Genomic DNA, 19,846 nt, shown 5'->3' on the forward strand with positions numbered 1-19,846 from the left:
TCCCAGGGAAATGTCAGTAAGTCAATCCCAGCCTCTCCTGCATCCCTGGCTCCCTCAGGCCTACTCACCTGGAGCTGAACACATGGCTGCAGTTGACTACCTGCACGGACAGATTTTCCCCAGTGAGTGGAGCTCCATAATGGGGCCAACGGAACAGCTGGGGATAGGAAGAAGCTTGTAACACCCATTGCTGGGCTGGCCCTTATTCCTAATCCACCCCTATTCCCAACCCTGAAATTGAAGCCAACTCCTAAACCTGGAGCTAACCCTAGGACTGGTCTTCCAAACCTGAAATGATCCTTCCAACCAGGGACTGACTACAAACAAGGGTTAATCTAGAGCTAACTAATCAGTCAAGAAATAATGCCCTCCAGTCTTAGAACTGACTTATTCCAAGTGGGTCTGATTTTTTTTTCAAGTTTTCAGTGGACAAAGCATCTTCATTTTACTTTTATGTGGTGCTGAGGATGGAACCCAGTGCCCCACGCATGCCAGGCGAGCATGCTACCGCTTGAGCCACATCCCCAGCCCAAGGGTCTGATTTCTTAAGTCTGTTTCTGACCCCATTTCCCAAGACTACATTTCCCCAATCCCAGTAATGAGCCCAGGATGGACCTGGAAAGGAATCAGCCCAGCTTTTACCCATCCAGGAGCCATCCATACTGACCTCACCGACATCGGCTTCTTGACCACAGCGAATTTTCCTTGTTTTCTGGGTAAAACCTGCTCAGGGTTGAAACTAGTCATTTATTAGCCCTTCCCCACATAAAAAAGTCATTAGCCTCTTCTACCCTTGGTCCAGTGTCCATTCCCCACTAGATTCACATTTAAAGGAAAAAAGCGGTTGGGTGAGAGAAAAAAAGCAGAAAGTCAGAGGTGGTAGGCTGGGGAGAAAGGAGACAAACTGTAGAGATGGCCAGGAATTGGGTTAGAGATCTGGGAAATAGAGGGTTAGAAGTCCAGTTCCAAGAATTCTTACAGTATCCTTGCAAGCCTTACCCCGAAAGCTGAGCTTCACTTGTCGGTCATGGGTGCCTGGCAGCCCTGTTAGTCTCCTCACACACACAGTCAGAGCCATGGTCCCTGTGCCACTGGCTCACCCTTTGCCTGACTGTCCACCCCAATCACTTCTGACTCACTGGACTCACCCAGCAGGTTCAGCAATCCCTGCCCTTTAGTCAAACACTCAGGCAGCAGGCCTGGGAGTCATGGGTGGAGAGGGAGGGATAATGGAGAGGTGGGGGTAAGATCCCTGTGGTCAGCTTAGTCCTTCCTGCCTTCATCAGCTACAAGTTGGTCAATGCTTCATACTTCATTCCATCCTCATGGGGTGAGAGCTGAGACAGGATAGGAGTGGAGAGGATAGGGCCCAAATCTAGTCCTTGCTAGCCTATGAAGCCGCAAGAGCATAGATCTCATGCTGTTTCTTGTTCATCTTCGTGTTCTCAGAATCAGTTTTCATTTTATTTATTTTTCCTAGCTCAGAATATGATACACAGTAGACCCATCCTCATGGTGGGCCACCATGCCTAGTCACTTACTTTGCCTGGGTAAAAGGATGGAATAATAATAGAATCCCCTAGTTTTACGGGATACATTATTAGCTTGAGCATAGTAGTTGTTTCATATTTTTTGTTTTGTTTTTGGTACTAGGTATTGAACTCAGGGGCATGTGGCCACTGAGCCACATCCCCAGCCCTAATTTGTATTTTATTTAGAGACAGGGCCTCACTGAGTTGCTTAGTGCCTTTCCATCACTGAGGCTGGCTTTGAACTCATGATCCTCCTGTCTCAGCCTCCTGAACTGCTGGGATTACAGGCATGCGCCACTGCGCCCAGCTCCATATGCTTCTTAACCAGAAGCAAACGGTCCTTAACTTGGGGTCCTAGGATTCCAGTGGTATCATACACGGGCTCCAAGGAGTCAGCAAACCTTTAAAATAGTTTGTAATTTTTTAAAATTTTAATACAGGGTCTCACTAAGTTGCTGAGAGCTTCATTAAGTTGCTGAGGCTGGCCTTGAACTTGCAATCCTCCTGCCTAAGCCTCCTGAGTCACTGGGACTACAGGCATGTGCCACCATACATAATGTAAAAAATTTTAACATACCACTGTAAAATACGAAGTATGTGTGCTTTTCTCTGGGCATAAAATTCCTAGCTTGGGTTAATGACTTTTAATAGATGTTCAATAATTATGCTCAATGAAGGAATAAATATATCTCACAGTCTGAACCCAAAATAGGTGACAAAAACTGTGTGTTGAATGCATTGGGGATTGAACCCAAGAGTGCTTTACCACTAAGTTACATTATCAGTCCCTTTTTGTGGTGGTTGTTGAGGATCTTGCTAAATTGATGGAGGCTGACCTCACACTTGCAATCCTTCTGCCTTAGTCTCTTAAATCACTGAGATTATAATGGCCCACCACCATGCCTAGTCACTTACTCTATTTACTATACTCCTACATGCAGGACTTGTGCTATATCCTAGAGGATGGACGGAAGGGATTTAGCCACAGAGAGGTGAGTCAGATGTGTTGTCTGTCTCCCAGGAGCTTCATGGGCTCCATTGATAAAACGGCCTAGAAATACCACCATATGGCAGTTTCCATCACAATAGGAAAGGGTCAGGTGTGGGGATCTCCGAAGAAGGAGGGCAGTTGGGCTTCCCAGAGGAGGGAGCTTTGATTATAGGAGTTGGGAACAGAGATAGGCATCTAAGCAGTTGAGAGGAATGCAGGATGCTTTGTAGGACACACTTTTGCTCAGTTTGACCTGAATACAAGGAATTCAGGGCAGCAGCAGTAGATAAGATTAGACCATCAGAGGAACTAGGTCTTGCTGTATGGCTTTAAGCTACCTATGATTCCTTCTTGTGCTTTAGCATTCCCATCTCAATAGGGGTTGGAAAGCCCTGTTCTGCTTTTTCCCCCAGTTATTAGGAATTCAACTGAGTTTGGGAATCTATACAATATAAGACAAGGGGAATGGACTATTCTCTTTCTAAGCAAGGACCAGGTTAGACCTCAAGGTCCTCAGATGTTGGGGGGTTTCACTTGCCCTTTTGATAAACAAGGGATATTGTACCAAAAGAGTTCACAAATATTAAGTAAGTAGGGGAGGAAGGGGACTAGATTTGGACAGAATTTTTAGTTTGCAGTGCCTTGGTCTTCCTCTTTTTCTGTCCTGAGCTCTGCGGTATCTAATCAAGCAATGCATTGATGTCACTTCTCTGGAGCCTGGCACAAGCACCTCCCCTTGGGCTAGAACACATCTTAAAAGGCTGTCCCTGCGCCTCCACCCCTCTAAGAACTGCCACTTTCACTTCCTAACATTCTAAGGAAGGAATGGTATTTAATAGGCTGGAGGGCAGGATATTGGAATTCTAATCAGTCACATATTGTGTGGTCTCAGGGATGTCCTTCCCCCTTCTGGACCTTTTTGTGTAATTTGTGCTGGATGTTTTCAAAGCGTGGTCTCTAACCAGGATTACACATGTGGTTGTTAAAATGCATATTTCTGTGCCCACCCCAGAAATGCAGTGGTATAATCCCAAGGCATGCCTGGGAATTTGAGTTTCTATAAGCTGCTCTAGTGTTCTGTTGCACAGCAGGAGTTTGGGAACTTCTGGTGTCTTGGAAGTGACCATCTGTGATTCCTCATTTTCTTTTTTTTTAATATTTATTTTTTTAGTTGTAGTTGGACGCAATACCTTTATTTCACTTATTTATTTTTATGTGGTGCTGAGGATGGAACCTGGGGTCTCGCATGTGCCAGGCGAGCGCCCTACCGCTGAGCCACAATCTCAGCCCCCTCATTTTCTTATCCATAGTTCAGTGTGGGGTTTGAGTGTGGGTATAGTGATTGGTGGGTGCACAATTCCCACCCGACAGACCTCTGGGAACATGGGCCTGGTTGGGGAGGAACCCACAGATCCTGAGGTCAGAGTCTTCTGTCTTGATAACTAGAACGAGAAGAGAGAGTTGAAGGCTTGCAGAGCAAAAGGACCATATGTTTATTTAGAAGTGCCCTGGATGATGCTCTGATCCTTCTTAATGTTTATTCCTTGGCAAATATTTGAGCACCTACTACAGGCTAGACTATCTAAGTACTTACTGCAAGATACGCAGTGGGGGGGAAATCCCTACCTTCAAAAAGTTTACCTTCTAGTGGGCCTGACAGGCAATAAGGTAATAAATAAGTAAAACATATAGCATGCTAGTGTCAAATGAGAAAAACAGCAGGGAAGGAAGATAGAAATTACGCTGAGCGCCATTCTGCGTGTTCTGGAAAAAGACGTGATGTCAAACATCAGAAAGAGTAAGAGATTGCAATGGCTCCCAGCGACGTCACGGCTAGCTCTATGACGTACGGTCAGGACGTGCGGCGGAGACCTTGGTCTCCTCTATGACGACAGTAGCCAGGCCCAGATACAGGTGAGAGGGCTGAGTCTGGCTGCGCGGCCGTCGGCTCACGCAGAATCCGTAGGGTCCTCGCGGCACGCAGCGGCTGAGGGCCTTGGCGGCTGCGGCGGCGACTTTAGCGTCCGTGAGGGGCAGCCCAGGTCAGGATGCGGCGGAGCCCTCGACCAGGCTCGGCCGCGTCCCCGCACAAACCCAACTTCTACAGCGACAACAGCAATAGTTCAGAGAGCGTCATTTCGGGGGACAGCAGCGGGCACCGTTCAGCTGGGCCGGGGCCAAGGGAACCCGAGGGCAGAAGGGCTGGGGGCTCCAGCTGCGGTGAGCCTGCCCTGAGCCCAGGACTGCCCGGAGGACCCACATGGGCAGGAAGGTCTCGGCAGAAGCCGGCGTCTCGGAGCCACAAAGGGCAGACCGCTTGTGGCGCCGCAACCGTGAGGGGCGGGGCCTCGGGTGCGGGCGGGGTCGAACCTGGGGGAGCCGAGGGAGGGGGCGGGGCCTACGGGCGGAGCCTGGCGTGGAGAGGGGATAAGATTATGTCTGGGCACCTCTTAGCAAGGGGGACGCTAAATGAAATCCCTTGAGGGGCGGTGCCTTGGTGTGATGGACTGCCCTGGGAAGGGGCGGGGAAAACCCTGTGATTGGGCACCACTGAGGAGGCGCCTTAGTGTTGGCGTGAGTGGCTATCTGGGAAAGGGGGCCGCACCCAGACTTCAGGATGGGGGAGGAGCATCCGCTTGGGAGTGGGACCGACTCTAGACTGAGCCTGGGGGGATGCGGAGGGAGAGGCCTGGGATTGCGGTGCGGCGGGTCCAAAGCCTGTTTGAGAGGCTGCCCAGCTCTCTAGCGGCTGGGCTGGGGAGCCTGCTGTCGGGGAAAGAATGGGCCTGCGGTGCTCAAGGCCCCAATGGAGCCTTTGGGCTCTCGCAGAACCGACTGAGTCTCCTGTAGTCTCTGAGGAGCCGCTCGATCTTCTCTCCACCCTGGATCTGAGGCAGGAGATGCCTCCGCCGCGAGTGTCCAAGAGTTTCCTGAGTACGGTCCAGGCCAGCGCCAGTCCCCTCTGATCCTCCCGCTCAGCCCTCGGACTCCAATTCTCAAGTCCGAGTCCCCAGCCCCTTTGAGATTCAAGTCTGAGTATCCAGCCCTTTCTCGCCCTCAACGCATTCTCCTAGCTTATTCATCGCTTCCCGGGTCCCTCCTGAACCCAGGCTCTGCCCTGATGCCCTTCCTGAGCCCCTTCTGAACCTGTAACACCACGCTCTCTGAACACGCTTTCCTCTTCCCAGGCCTCCTCTTCCAGGTGCTGAGCGTGGTGTTATCCCTGGTAGGAGACGCGCTGGTCAGTGTGTACAGGTCAGAGGGAGCGACAAGGGCGCCCCAGAGGCTGCTCTTTGGCGGGGGTGGGAAGTAGGGCCAGGCAAGACCGAGGCTTGAGCCGATTCAGATTTGAATGAGTCGTGTTCACAGGAGCTGAGTCTAGTAGGACTCTGGGGGATGACGAGGTCCTGGGAGGGCCTGGGGCCTCAACCTCCCTCCGGTTCCTTAGGGAGGTCTTTTCCATACGCTTCCTGATCACCGCAGTGTCGCTGCTGAGCGTCTTTCTGGCAGGTAAGGGACCGAGAATCCCTTGAGGCACCAGCTCTGAAAGTTTAGAGACAAATCCATCTGATTTACACCCCCGCCCCACGTTCCTCAGCCCACTCGGCCCCTTCAGAGCCCCCTTCAGAGCCCTCTAGTCGCCCCTCTGTCTTCCATCGCCCTCCCCACCCTTCAGGCCTCTGCGGTCCAGTTTCCTTCCGCCAGGTAACTCCTTTCCTTCCTTTTCCTTTCCCGGACACCCCTCCCCCCTTTCTACAGCACTCTGGTGGGGGCTCCTGTACCTGGTCCCTCCTCTGGAGAATGTAAGTCGGGAAGACCGTTTTCTGGGATGGGCGGAGGTTGTGGGGGGCTCCTTGTGCTGGTGGGAGGGAGCCGTGCTGGAGGCTAATTCTAAGGAAGGGCTGGGCCTTGAACAAATTTCTGAGAGGCTGTGGTGCGGGAAGTTCAGGGTAGTAGTGTATGTGTGGGAGGAGCAGTTCTCCAAAAGGAGGCGTTTTGAGTCGGTTGTCCAAAGGCTGGCTTGGGAGAAAGCGGGGCGCGGAGCTGAATTGCACTGTTTGTCCCTCCCTCTCTCCAATAGGAACCTAAGGAGATGCTGACTTTAAGGTGAAAGAGGGCACTTGGGGTGGGTATTGAGCGGCTCAAAGGTGTTTCGTTCTGGGCATTAACGGGAGAGGTCCCGGATCAGGAAGCCAACTGCAGGTGCTAACCTCCTCTCTCCAGCGAGTACCACGAGCGCGTGCGCTCTCAGGGGCAGCAGCTGCAGCAGCTCCAGGCCGAGCTGGATAAGCTCCACAAGGAGGTGTCCAGTGTTCGCGCAGCCCACAGCGAGGTGAGCCGCGCAGCGAGGATGCCCAGAGGCTGGGTGACCCCGCCCCCCTCGCAGTCCCCGCGCACCTAGGGAACCGCCGGCAGATCCCGCTTGCTGGGGCCCGGGATTCAGTCCCCACTGCGGGTCTCTCCTGGGGGCCCACAGAATCCATCCCAGAGCACTCAGTTTGGGGAGACAGGCCCACCTGTAAACCAGCTCACAAGCCCGCCTCTCCGCCACCCTTTCACACTGCAGAGAGTGGCCAAGCTAGTGTTTCAGAGGCTGAATGAGGACTTCGTGAGGAAACCCGACTATGCGCTGAGCTCTGTGGGTAAGACTCAGAGACAGGCAAAGAGAGATCCTGACACAGATCTTTCCCCAGCAGGGGGTAAGGCCTGGGAACTCCTGAGGGTTACTCCTCCCTACTACAGGAGCCTCCATCGATCTAGAGAAGACATCCCACGACTACGAGGACACGAACACTGCCTACTTCTGGAACCGCTTCAGCTTTTGGAACTACGCGCGGCCGCCCTCGGTCATCCTGGAGGTGGGCCTGTAATCGGGATCCCAGGATGAGATCAAGGGGCGGGACCTGGAGTTCCGTGGAGGCGGAACCTGGCGGTGCAGAAGGGTATGGCCTGCTGAAAAGCCCGGTCTGGCTTGGCCCGGGTGAGGCTGTGCTGAAAGCAGAGGATGGGGTTAAAATGCGCTGGGGACTGAGCACTGGGCGGCATCTGGCTTGATAGGGATCCGGACTGGAAGTGACCCTCTGGGAGGAGTAGAGGATGGGAAAGGACGGCAGTTGCTCTCTTTTGTGGGTTCTGATGATCTCTTCCCTCTACCACCCCTACCCGGCCTGCAGCCAGATGTGTTCCCTGGAAATTGCTGGGCTTTTGAGGGCGACCAGGGTCAGGTGGTCATCAGGTTGCCAGGTCGTGTGGAGCTGAGCGACATCACCCTACAGCATCCACCGCCCAGTGTGGCACACACGGGGGGAGCCAACAGCGCCCCCAGAGACTTCGCAATCTTTGTGAGTGGTACTGAGGCCAGGAGGTGGGGGGTGCTTAGAAAGCGCAAAGCGATCATAATAACTAGGGCAGGTTATTTGAGGCTTTGCTTGCTCATTTTTGTATAAAGACAAAGCCACTTGCCTCTCAGGCCTGCTATAGGTTATAAATAATCATGACTATATCCAAATGTTAGTTATGGCTTATTGAGCCTTTTCTCTAGGCCAAGCACTTTACATGCATTATTTCATTGAATCCATCTCACCACCGATGAAATACTATTATCTCCCCTTTTATATATAAGGAAAGTAATACTCTGGAAGAGGAGGTATTACTTTCCCCAGTAACACAACTAACTATTGGCCAAACTTAAAAAACCTAGTTTTTTAAGAGCCCACATTCCACACTACACATCCTATCATCAGAATACTCACAATTACCAAACACATAGAAGAACCCCCACAAAGTTGTTTTCCTTCCCCATGCCTCACTGTTCCTCCATTCACTCTTCACCCATCAGGGCCTTCAGGTTGATGATGAGACTGAAGTTTTCTTGGGGAAATTCACCTTTGATGTGAAGAAATCTGAGATTCAGACTTTCCATCTACAGGTGTGTGTCTCTCACCATTAAGGCAGTGCAGCAGAGAGATGATTGGGGAGGGCAGCCCTTGGAAGAGCATTTTTTTTTTTTTTGGCATGATCCATTTGTCTTCCCAGAATGACCCTCCATCTGCCTTTCCAAAGGTGAAGATCCAGATTCTAAGCAACTGGGGCCACCCACGTTTCACATGCTTGTATCGAGTCCGCGCACATGGTGTGCGAACCTCAGAGGGGGCAGGGGATAGTGCCATGGGGGCCACTGGGGGGTCCCATTAAACACGCTCATGGTTGGAGTAGAATTGAGCCCTGTGCTGAAGGCAGCTAGATCAGTACTGAGCCAGGGGGGTCTCGGCTGGAAAGATCTCTGGCATATAAATGATAGGGTCTACCTTCCAATGCATCCTCTTTTCTTAGAGTAAGTCCAGATCAAAATAATAGCAGCAGATGTTCATGGAGTGCTTACCATGTACAAGAGCCAGTGCTGTGTGGACATTCTGTACTACACATTACCTCCAAGGGCCGCTCTCTTTAATTGCAGAGCTGACAGGCAGCTGAAGACATGATTAAACTCCTCAATTCCCATCCACCAATGTCTGGAATGACTTTCCCAATGTCTGGGAAGCTTCCCAAATCCTACTAGGTACAGATGGAGGGGAAAATACATTTCTTCAAACACTAAGGAGACTTAAGGAAGCTTCTGAATCAAAGAGGTGATGCAGGCCTAGTAGCCCTTATGCAGGTAGTCTTCACTGAGACCTGAGTGACTGACTCTGTTTGACAAAGTGTGGATGTTCACCATCTAGTGTTCATCAGTGTGTGCCGTCAAGAAGCTTGGCAGGGTAAATAAAGAAGATGCTCTAGGAAAGAGCATTTATTTACAGATCCAAGAATTGTTCAATCTAATGGTCAGAAGGAATTCAAGGAAAATAGATGGAAGAGACAGGCAATCAAGGGATTAATGAATTTTACCTAGGGGTAGAGAAAAGGGCATAGCAAGAGTAAAGAAATATGCAACATCTTGGGTGTTAGGATTTCCCAGTATGGCCCAGTGTAATGACACATGCCTGTGATTCTGGCAATGGGAAACTGAGGCAAGAGGATCTCAAGTTCAAAGCCAGCCTCAGCAATTTAGCAAGACTCTAAGCAACTTAGTGAGACTGTCACAAAATGTAAAATAAATAAAAAAGGGCTTGGGGGGCTGGGGCTGTAGCTCAGTGGTAGAGTGCTTGCCTAGCATGTGTGAGGCACTGGTTTGATCCTCAGAACACCACATAAAAATATATTAAAAGATATTGTGTGTCCCTCTACAACTAAAAAAAAATATTAAAAGAATGGAAATGTGGGTCAGGGTTTAAGCTAAGTTACTAGGTTCAAACCCTGGTACACCCCAAGCCCCAATTCTCAGTATATTAATGGTTTATTTTTTTTGGTAGAAGGGATTGAACTCAGAGGCACTTGACCAATAAGCCTCATCCCCAGTCCTAGTTTTTGTATTTTATTTAGAGACAGGGACTCACTGAGTTGCCTAGTGCCTTGCAGTTGCTGAGGCTGGCTTTGAACTTTCAATCCTCCTACCTCAGCCTCCAGAGCCACTGGGATTACAGGCATGTGCTAGTATGTTCATGTTTTATAAGAATATACAGACTATCAATAGTTCCCTAGAAAGTAAAACTGGGATTGGGGTGGAATACTTATCCATCTGTTTAAACTTCAGGGATATTATTTTGTACTTAATTTGAAGCCAAATTAAGTGCTCTCAAAATCTTGGGCTAGAGATACAATGCTTACCTAATATACATATGAGGCAGTACTGGGGTTGATTCCAGCACCGAAAAAATGAAGGCTGGGGTTGTGGCTCAGCAGTAGAGTGCTCAAGTCTAGCACCTGTGAGGCCCTGGGTTTGATCCTCATCACAACATAAAAATAAAAGGCATTGTGTTCAACCACAACTAAAAACTAAATACTAAAAAAAAGAGAGAAAGAAAGGAAAAACAAAATAATACAGATTTTTCTGGAGGATAGTCTCACAACAGGAACCAAAAGCCTTACATTTTTTATACTCTTTAACACAGCAATTCCATATTTAAAAGTGTTATCTGAAGAATACCCAGATATAGGGGCATAGTGGCATGCACCTGCAATCCTAGCTATCTGGGAGGCTTCCCAGGCAGATCACAAGTTTGAGCCTGGGTAACACAGTGAGACTGTCTCAAAAAATAACATAAAAAAAGAGCTGGGGTTGTATAGCTCAGTGGTAAAGCACTTTACCTAGCATATGTAAGACCGTGTGTGGTTCCAAGCCCCAGCACTCAGCAAGAAAAATATATATATTCAAAGATAATACTTATGGGCAACATAGCAAGACCCCTTCTCCAAAATAAATAAAAAAGGACTGGGGATGTAGCTCAGTGATATAGCAACCCTGGGTTCAGTCCCCAGTGTCAGAAAGAATGAAGTGAGGCAATAAGTTCTGATAGATATGGCATCCAAAATATATTAAATAAAAATAAGGTACTAATAGTATGTAATATGTCCTATTTAGGAAAAACTTTTTTTTGTGTAGAACAGAGGCCCTTATCCTACTGCATTATCTACATTGTATAATATTTACACGTGAAATAATCTATACTAACCAGGACATATTTTAAAAATTAGAAAACAAAACAACCTAAAACAGTATGCATGGCCTATAAATATGCATAAAGGACTAAAAGCACCAAATATATTTTAATTAGGACAAGAATCTTGGTGTATCTATTTTTTCTATATTTGAAACTTTTCTAGCTGGGCATGGTGGCACATGTCTATTTTTTATTTTTACTTTTTTTTTTAGTTGTACTTGGACACAATATATTTATTTTTATGTGGTGTTGAGAATCGAACCCAGTGCCTCATACATCAAGGCGGGCGCTCTACCACTGAGCTATAGCCCCAGCCCTAATTTTTTAAAATATTTTTTAGTTGTATTGGAATACAATACCTTTGTTTTATTTATTTTTATGTGGTGCTGAGGATCAAACCCAGGGCCTTGCACATGTAAGGCGAGCGTTCTACCGCTGAGCCCCAGCCCACATGCTTATAACTCTGTACTTACATAGAGGCTGAGGCAGGAGGATCCCAAGTTTTAGGTCAGCCTCAGCAACTTCCCAAAACCCTGTTTGTTTCAAAATGAAAAGTACTGGGCTTGTAGTCCAGTAGTACAGCACTTCGGGTACAATCCCTACTATTACAAAAATAAGTCTAAGGCACAGTGGCATGTGCCTGTGGTCCAGAGCACTTGTGAGGCTGAGGCAGGAGGATTGCTTGAGTTCAGGAGTTGAAGGCCAGCCTAGACAACACAATGAGACATCATGCCCCATCCTTATAAAAGTCTTTCTACAATGAATATAGGTATTAAATCTCTAGTAAGGAAAAAAAAAGAAAATCGCTGTTAAAAAAAAAAAAAAAAAAAATTCAGGTTTTATAGCCTATATTTAGGACCAGAACTACCACTGCTCCCTCCTCTAGGAAGTGTAATATAGCCCGTTACACCTTAAAAGGAAAGGCTGTGTGTTTCCCTTATATTCAGACTTTGTATTTTCAAAACTAGTCAGCTTCTTTGGAAGGAACAGAAATCTGGCTAGAAATACCCATCTTTAGGCATCATTCAGGATCAGCACCCCTGAAGTTCAGAGAAGTAAACATTGCTAATGGAATCTTACCCAAAATACAGAGTGGCACAGCAGTGGTCTTTTACTGGTCTTTATTAAATGATAAGGGACAAACAGGAAGAGCAGCAATAGCAGAAGCCAGTATAAAAGTATCAAATATAAAGTGCTAGCATGGGGGGAGAGTCTAGGGTTGGGCCATGGCCCAGAGAATCTTGGGGGTACAAGGCTAAGGACCTGGTCTAGCCATAGCTAGATTCCAAGGGAATCTAGACCTGTGGGGTCTGGACAGGACCCTTGGCGGGGGATGGAGGCATCTTGAATGGGGCCCAACCTTGGGCCTTGAAGTAGGAGACCACCTGTGTAGGCACTTCTGCAAGTACAGTCTGAGCCAATGCTTCCCGAGGAGCCTGCCAGGAGAAGAACAGCAAGGTCAGTGGGGGCCTACAACAGCTTCCTAAGGTCTACATCTCACACCCAAGGAAGGACACAAAACCCAAGACCCAACCCTAAGACTTTGATGAAAGTCCTGAGCCTCAACCCATATCAGGAAGAGTAAACCCCCAGATTCACACCCACTCACATTTTGGAATTTGCGATAAGGTACAAACTGTACTATGTCGCGGGCAGATGCCTCTCCAGAGCGTGTCCTCAGAGGCCCACCATCGGCGTCAAGCTGTTCCATGGCCTCAAAGTCAGCACCACCAACACCCACAATAATCACTGACATGGGCAGTTTCGAGGCATGCACCACAGCTTCACATGTGGCCGCCACATCTGTCACAGCACCATCAGTCAACAGCAACAGCACGAAGTATTGCTGGGGGTAAGCCCATTCATGCACTGAGTCAGATCCTCTTTCCTAAACTCCTCTACTTTAGCCACACACACCCATACATAAAAAGTCCCTTGATGCACAGCCCTCACTACTCCATTGCTACAATACCCACAACCCTCACCGAGGCAGTCCCCTGATATGCAGCCTGGGCTGCAAACCTGGCCACATGGTTGATGATGGGTGCAAAGTTGGTGGGGCCATAGAGGCGTACTTGGGGTAGGGCTTGGCGGTAGGCATCCACAATGCCCTGGATGCCTGTAGAGAACAAGGGCAAGAAACATTATAAAATACTTGACCTCTCAGGATTAGGCTGATCCTGAAATCAGTACCCTGGCCAGAAGATTTGGGAATGTAGATGCATTTCATTCACCCTGTAACCCTGGGTACTTAACTCTATACAAAGAGAGGAGGAAAATTGCCTAAAATAATGGCTTGAATTAAGCATCATTATAACCTACTAAAGTAAAAATTATAATCTAATACAGTAAGAATCAATACAGATATTACTAGGGAAGAAGAAAAAGCTCAATAAATAAAAAAAGAAGAAATATAAATCATTTATCATAGTACTGATTCCAATGAGGTTCACCAATGGATATTAAATCTAAAGGGTAAAGGTTGATGTTTAACTGCGCATTTAGACAGCTTCAAAGTTTCTTGTCAAAAGACATTAGGGCTGGGGATGTGGCTCAAGTGGTAGCACACTTGTCTGGCATGCGCAGGGCGCTGGGTTCAATCCTCAGCACCACATAAAAATAAAAGATGTTTCCACCGAAAACTAAAAAATAAATATTAAAAAGTTCTTTCAAAAAAAAAAAAAAAGACATTAATTAGGGGCTGGGGTTGTAGTACAGTGGCAGAGCACTTGACTAGCATGCATGGGGCACTGGGTTTGATCCTCAGCTCCACATATAAATAAAAAATAAATGTTGATCAACAACTAAAAAAAATACTAAAAGGGCTTGGAAGACTAGCAAAATACCCCCTGCAGAGGAGGCATCAAGGTTTCTAATGATGTCCTGTGAATCGCTAGGCAACAAATAATAACAGCTACCAATTCTGAGAGCACTTATGTTGTCAGGATTACTGCTTCCTATTTACTGCTTTACTTCTAATTTCTTCAATACTCAATAACTTACAATATTTACATTTATTGCAAAGCCCAAACACACAGAGGTGAGCAACTTTCCCCAAGTCATATAGTTTAGTAAGTAGTATGATTGATTAAGATTTGACTCCAGAGGGCTAGCTCTAAAATCTACTCCTCTAGACAAAGTGTCAGCCACCTCCCCACCTGCTTTCTCTGCCAGAGGCTCACCACTCAGGAGTGGAGAGATCTGCTTCACAATGGAGGATAGAGGGAACTTACCTGCACAATATGGGTTATTGGGATTGAAGTTCAAGGGAAATTCATGTGAAACCTGAAGGCAAAAATGAAAATGAGTCAGTCTCCTTCCTTCCCATGTCCCCCTCACCATTATTATGCCGAGTGGGTGTAGCTCAATGGTACAGCATGTGCAAAAAAGAAGAAAAAACCCTATGGTATATACCAGGAGCTATTTAGTCCTAAGCTTGACATATACATGCCTACAGGGATGCATCCCCTTCAAGGCAGCAAGTAAGTTAACTACATCCCCCCAAGTTAGGATTCTGAAACTAAAAACAAAAATGGGGGCTGGGGCTGTAGCTCAGTGGGGCAGGGCACTTGTCTAACATGCATGAGGCACTGGGTTTGATCCTTACCAAAATATAAAAATAAACAAAATAAAGGCATTCTGGGGCTGGAGTTGTAGCTCAGCAGTAGAGAGCTTGCCTTGTATTTGTGAGGCCCTGGGTTTCATTCCTAGTACCACATATAAATAAATAAAATAAAGGTCCGTCAATAACTTAAAAAAAAAAAAATAAAAAGCATTCTGTCCATTTACAGCTACAAGAAAAAACGGGAGGGGGGGGAGGCAGTGGGGTGGAGTGGGATCGGGGAGAGAGCTTACTTGCCAATCAGGGGGTACCTGGGCCCCAAATCCAAATGCTGGGAACAGCTTGTCCCTGTAGAAAGACAGTGAGTTGGGGAAGAGGCAGTGAGGGGATTGTAAACCCAGAGGTTGAAGCATCTGTAGGGAGTGGGATTGACCAAGAGAAACGGGTACTCACGAGTCATAGTCTTGAACTACACTGCCCACACTCCATAGTGCTGTCAGGTATTCGTTGACTCCTGTAGGACTCAGGTAGTGCAGGGAGTCAGGTGAGGAGGGATCACCATTGGAGCCAGTGAAGTCAACACCTACCTGGGAAGAGGCCAGGAAGGGAGCTGAAGGGTTAGGGTTAGGGTTAGGGTTGATTCTCTTGTCTCTGGTAAGGCAACTTACAGTGAAGTTGATTTGGCAGCCTCCCATAACATAGTCCAGGAAGGAATATTCTGTTTCTACCTGCATATGAAACCAGTGTCATGCCTAATCAGGTAAAAGGGGGATGGAATCTTGGAGCTCAGGGTTCATAGCCCATTGATCCCATAAGCTACTGTCTCACCTGGCAAATCTTGACACAGATAGTTCCAGAGTTCTTATAGCTTTTCTTTTTCTGCTGCTTCTCAGGGTGGATACATTCAAACTCGGCCTGGTAAGGAGAGGAAAATTAGGGTAAAAATCTCCCAAGCTGCATTGTTCCCACTATTCCCTTGGATTAGCCATCTAAGCCCACCTCAATACACCTAAGCAGCGTTAACAGACTCACCGGGACTGCCTGTAGTTGGGCCAAGCTAGTGTGGAAAATACCAATGAGATCATGTGACCCATCACTGTCATGGTCTGAGCAGCGTACCTGAGGAAAGGTGTGTGTATATAGATAAAGGAGACAGGTTAGAAGTCCTTCTCCAGGCTCTTCTCCCTTGCTCAGTTCATTCAGGAAGCAAGCTCCTTACTTGGATGGGCGTGCTAGGGTCTCCACCACAGAAATGCTGAAAGGGAACTAAGAAGCGCTTCCACGAAGGATTCAGGTTGTTCTTAATTACCTGGAGGTGGAGGGCAAGGCTTCCAGTGAGCTCTGGCCTGGCCCACGTGAGCCTGTGTGAAGTTGCTGCCCTTCCACACCCACCTGCAGTCTCTTTTTTCCTGTGTTCCAAACCTTGCAAGCCCAAGAGATTCTCTCCTACTCTTCCCCCACCTAATCCCAGGATCTCGCACCTCAGATCTGTACACCAAGTGCCATTTCCCATCACCCTGGCGGAAGAACTCCAGAAATGGATCAGATTTTCCCAGGAAATCCTGTCAATGCCACAAGACTTGTTACAAGACTCAGGAAGAAACAACCACTCTTCCAGCCCCACACCCATCCTATCCCCTATTAACCACCCCCACCCTTTATAATCTTGGGTCCCCAGGGCCTCCTCCCAGATGTACCTTCTTATCAAGGTTTCTGGCCTCTACCTCCATTGTTACTATACGACTATCCTTTAACTCCTGAGCTGAGACCTAGATAGGAAGGATTCTGTTACCTCATGAAAACTTCATTGTTGCTAAATTCCTACCTGGCCCTTGCTGGGGCTTACCGTGATGGTTCCCTTCCCAGCAGGTTTTCCAGGCTTCAGCATCAAGGGTAGAGTCAGCATTTGGCTGGACACAATCTATGGCAAAATAGGCCAAGGAAGCTTCAATGCCAGACAGCCAGGTCCTCTTGTCCCCCTTACCTCCAGGGAGCCTAGAAGCCTAGATTATCTCAGAGGGCACTTACTGAAGGATTCTAATCCCTGGCCCTACATACCTGTCCCAGGGAACACTCAGCTCCCCCTAGGAAGTCATCATCTCCCAGCTCTGGTGTCTTGTTGTCTATGTCATAGATTCCAAAGCGTAGTTTCTGGACTGTCTCAAAGTGATACTCGAGCTGCAGAGTCCTGGAGAACTCAGGGTTTGAGCAGTTCCGTACTCGCTCAGTCCGGCCAAGCTGAGGGCAAAGGCCAATAAGCATCACAATCACACACCCTTCATCCTAAAACCTAAACCTAACCTCCCTCCATAACCTCCAAGGCCCACCTCACCTCAGCCCAGTTGCCCCCTCCCACATCCTGTAAAAGGACGCAGAGTGGGTCTGACTTGGAGCTGATGTCCTTGTCAATGAGGTGGTCACAGGAAATGGACAGCTGAACCAAGGTCACACAGTTGGCCATCTGGAGGAAAAGAGCTCAGTCAAGCACCAGGACCATTCTTCACCCTTCCCTGACTGTAGGTCCCAGTTGGAAAGGTCAGCATTTTCACCCAGGCAGAGATGAGCTGGCATCCACTCCCAGAACACCCAAGGAAGAAAAGGCCCTATACCCTCAATATCCCCAACCTCAATGGCACAGATTCAATGATTACAACCAATCCTTTTCTCAAAGAGTATGACAAGAAGATGTTGAAAAGGGGAAATAGCTTTTGACTCCTAAGTAATACTCACTCAAACACTGATCCTAATCCCAGTCTTGTACTCCAACATTAATCTTTGCAGAAACCAATGAATCTCATTCTGAACCTTTACGGGCCCTAGGTCAGACCCTAATCCAAGTTCTAGTCCCATATTGTCATCAATGCAACCATGATCCAGATACTGCTCCCAAAAAAGCTCTTGCTTCAATGACTTGCCACCCTGGGCACCAACATCTTGGAGTACAGTTGATTCACCCACTTATTCTCTTTATTTTTTATTTTATTTAATACCAGGAATCAAACCCAGGAGCACTCAATCACTGAGCCACATCACCAGCCCTTTTTAAAATTTTAAGACAGGGTCTTACTAAGTTGCTTAGGGACTTGTTAAGTCCTAAGTTGCTGAGTCTGGCACTGAACTTGCAATTCTCCTACCTCAGCCACCTGTGTCATTGGGATCACACCCACACCCAGCTTCACCCATTCTCTTAATCTAAAATCAGCTGTTCGTGTCCAACTCAACATTTCCACTGCCACTATTTAGTCCATGTCATTGTTATTCCTCACCTAAATTACAGTATTAGCCTCTGGACTCCCATATCCTATGCCATCCCACATTTCCACTGCCCCATCTCCACCCCAAAAGGCTATTCTCAATATCCCAACCGAGGTGATGCAGTTAAAAAGTAAGTGGTAGAGCACTCATGGGTTCAATCCCTAGCAAAACACACATTCCTTGTCAAGTCAAAACCTTTGCCTGGGCTGAGGTTGTAGCTCAGTGGTAGAGCACTTGCCTAGAATATGTCCCATTCTCAACACCACATGTACATAAATAAAGGCCCATCAAAATAAATAAATAAAAATAAACAGCATAAACCTTTGCCTAAACCATTTAAAGATTTTCCATTGCGCTTACATTTCTCTAACCTGGTCTAACACCTTCTTTCCTATTCACTCATTCTAGCTACCCAGCTTGCCATTCTTCAAATAAGCCAACCACATCTTTCCACATATTATTGCATGGCTTGTTGCTCCCCTCCCCAACCCCTCATTTAGTATCATCTTCTTTGCTATGAATGAAAAGGCTCTCCTTTCAAGCCACTCTAAAATTCCAAGCCTACCATCATTGGCACATAACATATTCCTTTCCTGCTTTTTCACTCTAGCATTTATAAGTGTCTAACAAATTACATATATTTTTATCTATATAATCTATCTCCCACACTAGAATGTAAATGCTGTGAGGGAAGGAGTATTTATCTGTTCTGTTCATTGCTGTGTCCCAAGCACCCAGACAATATTTGCTGAATGAAACCCAAAAGGCTGTTTCCAGCCTGAACTTTAAGCCCACCCAGCTCTTACTGGCCTCTTGCTTCCCAAATCAAGCAGCACAAAGCTTCAACATCTACCCAGTGCCTCCGCTGGACACACTAACTTGCATGAATCATAATTTGGCTCCAATATAGTTCTTCCTCCTACAGCCACCGTACCAATCGTCTTCAGACTTCTTACTATTCCTATGTTCCCCTGCTCATACATCTGAAGACCATCTGTAACATTCCAACTTCCCCAACAGTATTCTCAGGATGCTTCCAGCCACAGCCATCCTTACACTGACCCTCAGTCAAGCTCTCTCCACACTCAGACCACTGCACCAATCTTGATCCCTCATGGTTTCTATTTGGAATGCTGTTAACTAAAGTTGAAGATTCTTAGAAGTCAACTTACCCCTCCATAGCACCTTGACCTCTGCTTGAATGCATCCAATGATGAAAAACCCACCATTCCTACAACCCATTCATATGAAAGTTCTGTTCCATAAAGTCCTATCCACACTGACCAGAGTCTGCAGAATTCCCACTTTTACCCATTAGTCCTACTTCTTTCCCACTCTGGACTATCAGGGAAAGCCTTATTTTATTTCTTATACTCTTTGCACAGTATAGAGACAAATGAAAAAGAATGCTCATTTCACTACTGCAGAAAATCTGCAACAGCTTAAAGGTAGACTAATCAAATTATATTGGTATTATCTGATAATACTAAGTTGTAAAAAACAGGGTATGACACTAATTCAACTGTATGTGTATAAGCATATATACAAAGAATTGGATATATACAAAAAATAAACACATACAGGAAAATGAAAGATACAACAAATAAATGTGATTTTAGAGCTGGGCACAGTGGCATACGCCTGTAATCCCAGCAGCTTGAGAGGCTGAGGCAGGAGAATTGCAAGTTCAAAGCCAGCCTCAGCAAAAGTGAGGCACAAAGCAACTCAGTGACATCCTGTCTCTAAATAAAATACAAAATAAGCCGGGCACAGTGGTGCACACCTGTATGTAATCCCAGCGGCACAGGAGACTGAGACAGGAGGATCACAAGTTCAAAGGGAGCCTCAGCAATGGCAAGGCACTAAGCAACTCAGTGAGACCCTGTCTCTAATAAAATATAAAACTGGCCTGTGGATGTGGGCCTGTGGTTGAGTACCCTTGAGTTCAATCCCTGGTACCAAAAAA

General features: G+C 47.2%; 3 protein-coding genes across 9 annotated transcripts in view; 1 reads left to right on the top strand and 2 right to left on the bottom strand.

The window, feature by feature from the left end:
- LOC124085880 (fer-1-like protein 4) overlaps window positions 1-1,112 on the bottom strand; it is a 41,958-nt gene extending 40,846 nt beyond the window's left edge. The window contains exons 1-3 of the mRNA XM_046433896.2: window positions 1,000-1,112; window positions 668-723; window positions 69-157 (exon numbers count right to left, since the gene is read on the bottom strand). Coding sequence (XP_046289852.1) covers window positions 69-157; window positions 668-723; window positions 1,000-1,078 — 224 coding nt within the window. The 5' untranslated portion in view covers window positions 1,079-1,112. The remainder of the gene's footprint in view (window positions 1-68; window positions 158-667; window positions 724-999) is intronic.
- A 3,396-nt stretch (window positions 1,113-4,508) lies between these two features.
- Spag4 (sperm associated antigen 4) lies at window positions 4,509-9,024 on the top strand. 2 transcript variants are annotated; one of them, XM_046433905.2, is made up of 12 exons: window positions 4,509-4,875; window positions 5,353-5,457; window positions 5,712-5,778; window positions 5,972-6,033; window positions 6,283-6,326; window positions 6,605-6,630; window positions 6,748-6,856; window positions 7,091-7,166; window positions 7,267-7,382; window positions 7,698-7,865; window positions 8,363-8,452; window positions 8,560-9,024. In XM_046433905.2, exons 1-12 carry the CDS (start codon window positions 4,572-4,574, stop codon window positions 8,716-8,718), a joined length of 1,326 nt encoding a protein of 441 aa, XP_046289861.1. In that variant the 5' UTR covers window positions 4,509-4,571; the 3' UTR covers window positions 8,719-9,024. The 2 variants fall into 2 exon arrangements, with proteins under 2 accessions (XP_046289861.1, XP_058431533.1); XM_058575550.1 differs by having other exon boundaries at window positions 4,509-4,856.
- A 3,143-nt stretch (window positions 9,025-12,167) lies between these two features.
- LOC124085881 (RNA-binding protein 12) overlaps window positions 12,168-19,846 on the bottom strand; it is a 34,426-nt gene continuing 26,747 nt past the window's right edge. For all 6 annotated transcript variants that reach the window (XM_046433901.2, XM_046433900.2, XM_046433902.2 and 3 more), the window contains 15 exons: window positions 16,958-17,086; window positions 16,684-16,863; window positions 16,472-16,546; window positions 16,323-16,394; window positions 16,107-16,187; window positions 15,845-15,934; window positions 15,658-15,744; window positions 15,454-15,540; window positions 15,294-15,353; window positions 15,079-15,212; window positions 14,919-14,973; window positions 14,297-14,348; window positions 13,049-13,182; window positions 12,673-12,909; window positions 12,168-12,499 (listed from right to left, as the gene is read on the bottom strand). In XM_046433901.2, coding sequence (XP_046289857.1) covers window positions 12,359-12,499; window positions 12,673-12,909; window positions 13,049-13,182; window positions 14,297-14,348; window positions 14,919-14,973; window positions 15,079-15,212; window positions 15,294-15,353; window positions 15,454-15,540; window positions 15,658-15,744; window positions 15,845-15,934; window positions 16,107-16,187; window positions 16,323-16,394; window positions 16,472-16,546; window positions 16,684-16,863; window positions 16,958-17,086 — 1,614 coding nt within the window. In that variant the 3' untranslated portion in view covers window positions 12,168-12,358. The remainder of the gene's footprint in view (window positions 12,500-12,672; window positions 12,910-13,048; window positions 13,183-14,296; window positions 14,349-14,918; window positions 14,974-15,078; window positions 15,213-15,293; window positions 15,354-15,453; window positions 15,541-15,657; window positions 15,745-15,844; window positions 15,935-16,106; window positions 16,188-16,322; window positions 16,395-16,471; window positions 16,547-16,683; window positions 16,864-16,957; window positions 17,087-19,846) is intronic.

The sequence above is a fragment of the Marmota monax genome, unplaced genomic scaffold, assembly GCF_021218885.2.
Source record: "Marmota monax isolate L192 unplaced genomic scaffold, Marmota_monax_Labrador192_F-V1.1 WCK01_AAM20220418_F8-fsc00014, whole genome shotgun sequence".
Classification (NCBI taxonomy): domain Eukaryota; kingdom Metazoa; phylum Chordata; class Mammalia; order Rodentia; family Sciuridae; genus Marmota; species Marmota monax.